Source organism: Saccoglossus kowalevskii, chromosome 4, assembly GCF_978046115.1.
Source record: "Saccoglossus kowalevskii chromosome 4, keSacKowa6.1, whole genome shotgun sequence".
Classification (NCBI taxonomy): Eukaryota; Metazoa; Hemichordata; class Enteropneusta; family Harrimaniidae; genus Saccoglossus; species Saccoglossus kowalevskii.
In genome coordinates, this window is record NC_140644.1 from 19,579,463 (window position 1) to 19,588,318 (window position 8,856).

Consider the following 8,856-nt stretch of genomic DNA (forward strand, 5'->3'; position numbering starts at 1 on the left):
TGACAAGTCACTGGATGTCTTTGAATTTCAATGGCACAGAAATGGCGCTGTGGCAATACTGAATGGAGAGATACTACGCTTCCCAGATGTACTGGATACTGGCTGAGAAAATGAGAGAAACAATCTGCTATTAATAATATCGTTACATCATGCTCGTATTTAACCTTTTTTATACTATTGTGATTTTACAAATAATCTTGTTATTGTATACTCGAGAAATAAAAATCGGAAATGAATGAATGAATGAAAGTCTCATCCACATAGATTGATCGGTTCATCATACTCACTAATATTTCTGTTAATCTGTCCATATATGCAGCATTGTAGTGACCTCTGCACATGTCAAACCACACTGTACAGAGTTCAATCACAGTGGTCGGTTTCGACTATTTTCAATTGTATTTATAATGTAACTTAATCGATATTTGCTAGAACCAAAGTGTTTTTAATTAATTTCACAATTTTGCCAGTTTCTTAGAACAACATTTGAAACATTGCACTGCATGCCCATACGGAGATGCATTGGTAAAATTTCTGAAACTGACACCCAGCCACCATACAGAAATACTACTACCGCACTGACAAACACACTAATCCAGGCTGCCCTCTACGTTCTCATTTTGTGTGGTGGACAATGAAGCAACCATCGACGGCAGAGGGCGGATGTTATGGACAAGACCCACATAGTGTACATGATTATCTGAAATAAATTTGTTCTCAGTGGATATCATATGGGCAACCATCGCACCGACGTTTTGGATCCGAACGGACATAGATGCAGGTTTGTATGTTGGTTAGTTCGGCGGGAAATGCGACGTTTGGGTGTCGTTTTATCTCGCGTATATGAACTGCGACAGAAAAAGCAGTTATTTATAACAGCATGCAGTAAAAACGGGTATTATTGAAAAAGATGACCTAATTAACACATCGAAAGGTCAAGCTCAGTCTATCGCTGTTGATTTATTGCCGAGTATCGTGATAAAATCGCACAGGCCATTAAATCTGATTAAAAACAAAATGCTACCCAAAAATATGGAAATTCCATTATCGCAGTATGATAAACTTGAGTTAACCCCAGGTAACTAATAAACAGACTGGCAACGCGGCGTTATATGGGTTAGTTCTGTGAGAAATGCGACGTCTGGGTGTCGTTTTACCTCGTGTGTATGAACTGCGATAGAAAAAGCAGTTATTTATAACAGCATGCAGTAAAAACGGGTATTATTGAAAAAATGACCTAATTAACACATCGAAAGGTCAAGCTCAGTCTATCGCTGTTGATTTATTGCCGAGTATCGTGATAAAATGGCACAGGCCATTAAATCCGGTTGCTGAATGGGAAAAATCACAGGATTAAAAACAAAATGCTACCCAAAAATATGGAAATTCCATTATCGCAGTATGATAAACTTGACGCAATGACCCCGGGACCCGCCGTAGGCGGCAGTATTTTCATGCGAGGTCAATAATGGATCACCAGGTCATTCCTAAACGCGTAATTAGGACTGAGACGAGAATCAATTTTGGGTGCCAGAAATCAACCAAAGACGCTTATTTGGGTATAATTTGCGCTGTCAAGACAAAGTTCAGGTTAATAAAGTAAGGAAAACACATTAGAAAGTGATGATGTTTGTTTTGATATGATGAGTCAGGCATGGCAACAGATTGAATGTTGTGGATCAAAATCCCACCCATTGAGTGAATGCAAACTACACTTTGGCTATGACAAGTGTGACAGTGTTGTGAGTCCACGAGGCAGATGGAAAGCTGCTCGTGATATGTGGAAAACAGCTGGTGTTAATGGCTTTGTACTTGAAGTAATTGATCAGGGATACAAACTCCCACTAAAAGAATTTCCATCTAACAAAGAGTTAAGAAATAACGCATAAGCTTTGAAACACAATGATTTTGTGACATCTGAAATACGTAAGTTACTGAACAAAGAATGCATTTCATTTGCTGAGATTAAACCACATGTTATAAATCCTTTGAGTGTGGCAGTTAATCGGCAAGGTAAGTGTCGACTTGTGCTCGACTGTAGAGCAATTAATTGGTTTCTTCACAAATTCAAATTTCGATGCGAAGATATGAAAGTAGCTCAACAAATATTTTACCAGGGGGATTATTTAATCACATTTGACATAAAATCGGCATTTCATCATATTGAAATATTCCCAAGTCATCGCACATACTTGGGGTTTTGCTGGGATCTCGGGGAAGGTACGCATTATTTCGTATTTAATGTACTACCTTTTGGGGTTTCAACTGCCCCGTATATTTTCACAAAAGTAACCAGAACCATGGTTAGTTATTGGCGAGGACAAGGTAAGAAAATAGTTTTGTTTTATGACGATGGCATTGCTGGTATATCGACATACAAGGAGGCAATAGTATTGGCACAACAGATTGAAAGAGATTTAAGCCGATTTGGATTCCTTATCGCTCAGGATAAGTGTGTTTGGAACCCACGGCAATCAGTACCGTGGCTGGGATACGATATCGATTTGAAAGACGGGAGAGTATATGGGCAAGAAATACGAGTCAAACGAGCTCTGACGGCTATTCTTAAGGCCATTCAAATAATTCCCATAGAGGGAAATAGTGTGAAATTGCATCAATAGTCGCACAAGTTGGTGGGGAAAAGTCTTAGTGTGCTCAGAATCACTGAACGAGTTGTGTTTCTGGTTGAATAATTTGGAACGTCTAAATGGACGTAATTGGCATAGGACGCCAAGATACACACAGGTTGTATATTCCGATGCTTCGGGCATCGGTTACGGAGGCTTCTCCGTGAGATATGATAATTGCATTGTACTGCATGACTTAGGCATGACCATTGAGGGTCAAGTAGTACAATGGCGTACTAATAATCAGAATGTTGTACGTATAATTGAAGTGGGCAGTAGACAGCCCAATTTGCATATTATTGCATTACGTATATATGATTTTTGTGAGATCATGAATATTCAGTTGCAAATGCAATGGGTACCTCGTACCGTAAATGAGAAAGCTGATTATCTCAGTCGATGTGTGGATAACGATGATTGGTCGATAAATGTGAAGGTGTATAATATATTATACCTAACCTAGCGGTCCTTCACGCCACAGTTGTCACGATGCATCTCAATAAAATAGCATCTAAAAACAAAATAAAGCCGATATGTGTAAATACTTGTACATTAGTCTGGTCTATGCAGCCAGCAATAATGAAATTGCAAGAATGGCATTGGCAAAATGATGACCTCGCATGTAGCCATGTCTAGGGCATGAATATGATTTATAGTCGTCGCCCACTAATGTAATGTCATAGTGTCTATGAAGTATGTGATCATGATTAATCATTTGTGACCACGCCATTGATTATATTGGCTACCACACACTGTATAATATTGAACAGAAAGCCATGCAAAAAACTGCATTTCATTCACCACATTGGCATGGCTGGCTGTACTCATTCTTACTTTATTATGACCATTGTTTGGCCCACTACAATTTTCTTGTGATTTAGACGGATTTTTGTCACATGCAAGAAACAGCAAGAGCTGCAATGTGTACATCAAAAATGCTCTTATCATGCTTGTGATGTTGCTATTGTAGATAAATGGCTACAGCAAGAATGTACATAACTGTCATTTATTAGGCAGTAACTGATAGGGGCCAATTCCTTGTGCTGATGTCTACATACACATGTACATCAGTGAAAGTTTTGCTGTCACCAGCTGTCATTCTTGAAATGGTGCCATCGATCAACAGTTCATGCCACTCATCTCAACCTTAAACAATGACATGTGTTGTCATTTGTTAATAAGGCCAAATTTTATTTTTATGGAAATGAGTTACCTTTTTCTAAAATGAACAAAAGTTGGTATTAATATCATCATGTAAAAAAACAACTGTTTAAAATGATTGTATTTGATGTAGACTGAACATGTTGGGGGAAAAATAAATCTAAAATAATAAAATCCCTGCCTAACTACCCAATATTTTTTACCCTAATACTGGAAACACCAAATTTGTTTTTCATTGGCCTTATAATGGTTTGAGATCTTTTCAACATGGTCCACATAAATAATGAGGGACAAACTGGTATTCTGTACGAACAGGTTCATGCATTTTCATTCTATGTTTCTGGTTTGATGTTGACTCATTTACAGCCCTGTCATTGGTGATACCAGGATTTTACTCCTTATAGCATGTGTGTGGGCTGTCTTATGCAAACCAACAATGCTGTCTTTGCACATGGTCAATTCACTTTGGTTATATGTCAGATGGCACATTGCCATTGCCATGCGTTAAATTCATTACTTTTACGAGTTCTATCAGTCTGATGGGATTGATATCATCAATGATATTCCTATGAAGTACAATTACATTTGATATAGTCTCTTTGCACCTACTTTATTTTCGATTCATTCTGAATGGACAGTTGCATGAACATACAATAGCCTAAAAGTAAGGGGGTATTTAGCGAATCTAAGGACGATAGTTACGAACAACGCGTATAGTTTTTACTGCTAACCTGATTACGCTGAGAGATATCATGTATATAACACCAGCTATCCCATGTTTCGGCACCCCTGGACACAAAAACAAAATATAGCAGAGCAGCCGCTTCTCTGCGATCTATTGAAAGTAAGCTTTTGAGACCCGTTGAACAAAACAAAAGTATGCTTTCGAGACCCATTGAACAAACGAGAATATTGTTTCAAAGTTGCTCATTATATATTCAAAAACTATTTGAAGTATAGAGTACTGAGACATTTCTTATTAAATATATACTAGTGAAATACTCAATTTTATTCTGAAAATGTTATGCCTATGTTTTTTCTCGACGGCGAATAATTAACGTATTGATTTTCATATCACAGGTACCGGTGATGTGGATGATGTCTATTATGATGTATATTTGGCGACGTTTTTTTGCGCAAACAGCAGGTTAGTGTGATATTAAGAATTGTGGCTTATTTAATTTATTTATTTATTTTATGATTTATTTTTCACCAATAATAATAACAATTCTAGTAATCTTATAATAATAATAATAATAATAATTTCTTGGTGTGGACCACAGAGGTAGTTCATCCGAACTAATCTAGTCTGTGGCCCAATCCTAACCAATATATATATATATATATATACACGTATATACACGTGCACACACATATACACATACAAACAAAAAACAAAATCTCCAGAAATAAATAAGTAAAATAAAATAATAATAATAAAAAAAAATTGAGAGAAAAAAGAAAGAAAAAAAAATGGAGCTGTTAATGCGCTACTCTGCACATCATATTATTAGTGGAACAATCGCTTATAATAAACTATTAACTCGCTCACAAGAGAATTATAGTTACACGCTCTAGCACAGTACAATAGGTACTACATCTGTTCATTTGTAGAAATATTACGGATGTAGTTTATGTTATGCAGCACATGTTGTGTATGAGCAAATAATTCGAACAGCCGCCTTAACAATATTATCAATTGGGGTATAGAGTACGACGCACTTCCTATTATCAAGCGATAGCATAATAATGAACATTAATGCGAAATATTTCATACAGCGTACATTTCATCGTGCATCAGCAACACATCAGGGTGGTCAAGCATATGGTACACAGTGTGCCACATTCAGAGTCAAGGTCAGTATACCGATGATCCTTCACATTATGCAAGTTCGAATACTGGATAGGATATATTTCTGACAGTTAACGAGAAATATTCTGTATATGGGACTATTTTTTGTTATTATTATCACTACCATACCTATCACAAACATTTATCCTTACATCTAATGATATATTTCAATGCTATTACTGAATTTTCAAGGAATGTCATCTTCACAAGCTTCAGAAAGGACCAGCAACTGATGTATTATTGAATAGAGATGAAGGACTGAAATTCTACAAACAGATGAAAACAATTCGGATGCTCGGAACGATACTTTTTGAATTAAAGAAGGAAAAGGATCTGATTTCTGGAACTGTTCATACACAGACGGGACAGGTATACGTAGTAAATGCCTTATATTCAATTAGATTGCGTTATAATGTAACAAAAACTGTAACTTATAATGACAATATTATATCATTTGTACGAGAAGGCATTGCAGTCTCGACTGAATATTCGTGACGTTTGTAATTCTTGTGTTTACTGTGCAACGCTCATTCACATTCTTTTTGTATTAGGAAGCTTGTTGCATTGGAATTATATCTGCACTTAAGCTGGATGACCCAATAGTGACAACTTACCGTGCGCATGGTTATGGTTACGCCAGGGGCATGACGCTTCGAAGCATCTTAGCGGAAATTTAACATTTAACAAACACACTTGTTTATTGCTATTTATTTGTTAGTTGACATTCCGTGTATCAATCTCGCAATCTCTCTTTCATATACATTTCCCAGTGATTTGTCGTCTTTTTACTAAAAAAATCAGGTCGCACGACGGGATGCGTAAAGGGAAAGGGAGGATCAATGCATATAGCTGCACCACGTGACTATAACTTTTTCGGAGGTTTTACGATTCTTGGATCTCAGGTTAGAATTTTACTACATACATGTACCATATTGTGACGCAATGTTCTTTGTCTACACTCCAGCCTTGTGTATGTGATGTATAGACCTCGGTTAATTCAACTACTTCAACTAAGGTGGCAACATGGTTAACACAGACATTATCTAAACGATACTAAGAATAACATGACAATGATATTTGAAACCTTAGATAATAAATTGTTCTTCGAACATACATTTTGGCGGACATTGGCCGTCAGATAATCTTTTAGACAAACATGTGTACGGCGTATATGCACTACCAAAATCCCATATATCTAAGCTTTCATCTATAATGAGTTGTTTTAGTAGCATGTCTGAACCATATATCATGTTTTCAAACCGTTTACACCTTAATAAATATTAGTAGGTGTTAATCTTCGGTATTTATTTAATATAAGTAGAAATTATGCATTCTCAAACCATATCAGACTAGTAATACATTCGTAATCACTATAGATTCCTATCGCTACTGGTATGGCATTTGCAATGAAATATCGGAACAAGGGTAACATTAGTGTTGGTATCTATGGTGATGGCTCAGCGAATCAAAGCCAGATTTTCGAGGCATTCAACATAGCCTCGCTGTGGAACCTACCAGTGATGTATATATGCGAGAACAACAACTATGCTATTAGTACGCCTGTCAAACGTGCGTCAGCTTCAACGACGTTCTACACCCGGGGAGATTTTGTTCCTGGAATTCGCGTAAGCATATGTCAAACCACCATAGCGTGTTTTAGAAATGTTATGGGACACCTTATTCTGCTCTTTATCAAACTCAGCATGTGATGTAATGTTCTTTCGATATAATACTGTCACCGATTCGATCCAATACACATATCTAATTTCAATGAATATTACAATTGATAAATGCAAATGTTATTTGTTACATCATTTAACTGTTATTTAGTAGACGTACAGTGCAATAATAATATGACAGATTAACTAATACGTGCATTATAGGCTGATGGTATGGATGTGTTAGCCGTAAGAGAAGCAACTAAGTATTGTGCAGATTATATCAGGGATAACCAGGTAAGTAACCTACCCGGAGTCCAACCAATGTATAGTATATGTGCCATAGATCTACAGCAAGTGACAACTCTCGCATATGTTAGGTTAGTAATTTCTATTCATCAATTGAACGTAGATTTACTCACTGTAATAACAAACGATGGGTCGTCTTTGACTTTATATTTTGGGTTTGCTCGCAGCATTGTTAAATAAAGTCCAATACACATATCCGAATACTACAGCCAATATTTATCAGTCATAATAATGTTTGTTCTATATGTTGCATGGTGTAAGTATGATACTAGAATACATGAATATTATCCTAACATACAACGACTATTTTCAGGGGCCAATTATACTTGAGCTTATGACATATCGTTATGTTGGTCACTCTGTTAACTTTCCGAGCACAGCATTGTACAGGACAAAGGAAGAAGAGGATAGAGTAAAAGCAACAAGTGATGCTATACATAATCTAAGAGACAAATTATTGACATCTAAACTGGCAACCCTGCAGGAGTTATCGGTAACAGTGCACGTCTTAATATATATATATATATTACAAGAGCAATAATAATTAAACCCGTCGTGACAGAAAAATAAATGCTTTCAATTCCTGAATACTTTAATACACAGCAATTTACAATACGATAAATCAAAATTCGAATACTTTTACAGTACAAATCGACTAATTCGAATATAATTCAACCTGATAAAAATATTTAACAATTGAATAATACCAAAATCACCAATATAGTAGCAATACAATTGCAGTACAAAATTCTAATTATTAAGTTGTAATCCTTGTTTTCTGATAGCAATGATAATATTATTGTTGATTAATTTATTTGCAGAAAATTGATGCCGATGTCAAAGAAGAATTATTCGAAGCAACAGAGTTAGCCAAAAAAGACCCATTACCTGACATCAGTGAAACATACACTGATGTCTACTGTGATTCTTCTGGAAGTCCTATTAAAGGGTGCGATCCCTGGACTGCCTACATATATCCTGACTAATGTGTGTATAATGTACATTTTATAGTCGTCATTTTAAGTGGCGGCAAAGCGTCACACACGTTGTTACTTTTCCAGTTTTTTTTTTGATCAATTGTAGCATCACACAGTGTTGGATAAATATTTCATGATCGACTCCTCTGAGTAAATTTGTGTGTTTCCCTTATGTTCCACTTGCTCTGAAGTTGCATTGTGACTTTTCGTTCACTTTGCAATAAATTCTTTGAAACTAGACAATGATTGGTTCATTGTCTGTTGTATGTGTA

General features: G+C 36.2%; 1 protein-coding gene and 1 long non-coding RNA gene across 2 annotated transcripts; both read left to right on the forward strand.

Annotated features, from left to right (window-relative positions):
• The first annotated feature begins 729 nt into the window (after positions 1-729).
• LOC146746819 (uncharacterized) lies at positions 730-5,642 on the forward strand. The gene is made up of 3 exons (XR_014929174.1): positions 730-781; positions 4,869-4,935; positions 5,568-5,642. It is a non-coding gene; the product is annotated as an uncharacterized LOC146746819 (long non-coding RNA).
• An 837-nt stretch (positions 5,643-6,479) lies between these two features.
• LOC100377167 (pyruvate dehydrogenase E1 component subunit alpha, somatic form, mitochondrial-like) lies at positions 6,480-8,593 on the forward strand. The gene is made up of 5 exons (XM_085498294.1): positions 6,480-6,542; positions 7,017-7,265; positions 7,524-7,595; positions 7,921-8,100; positions 8,429-8,593. The coding sequence occupies exons 1-5, from the start codon at positions 6,480-6,482 to the stop codon at positions 8,591-8,593; spliced, it is 729 nt and encodes a 242-aa protein (XP_085354420.1).
• Positions 8,594-8,856: the final 263 nt, after the last annotated feature.

Excerpts from the sequence above, each read along its gene's own strand:
- LOC100377167 (XM_085498294.1), top strand. The coding sequence starts at position 6,480 with ATGCATATAGCTGCACCACGTGACTATAACTTTTTCGGAGGTTTTACG. Across the intron at positions 6,543-7,016 it reads TTACGATTCTTGGATCTCAG|ATTCCTATCGCTACTGGTAT; the intron begins GTTAGAATTTTA and ends TAATCACTATAG. Across the intron at positions 8,101-8,428 it reads CAACCCTGCAGGAGTTATCG|AAAATTGATGCCGATGTCAA; the intron begins GTAACAGTGCAC and ends ATTTATTTGCAG.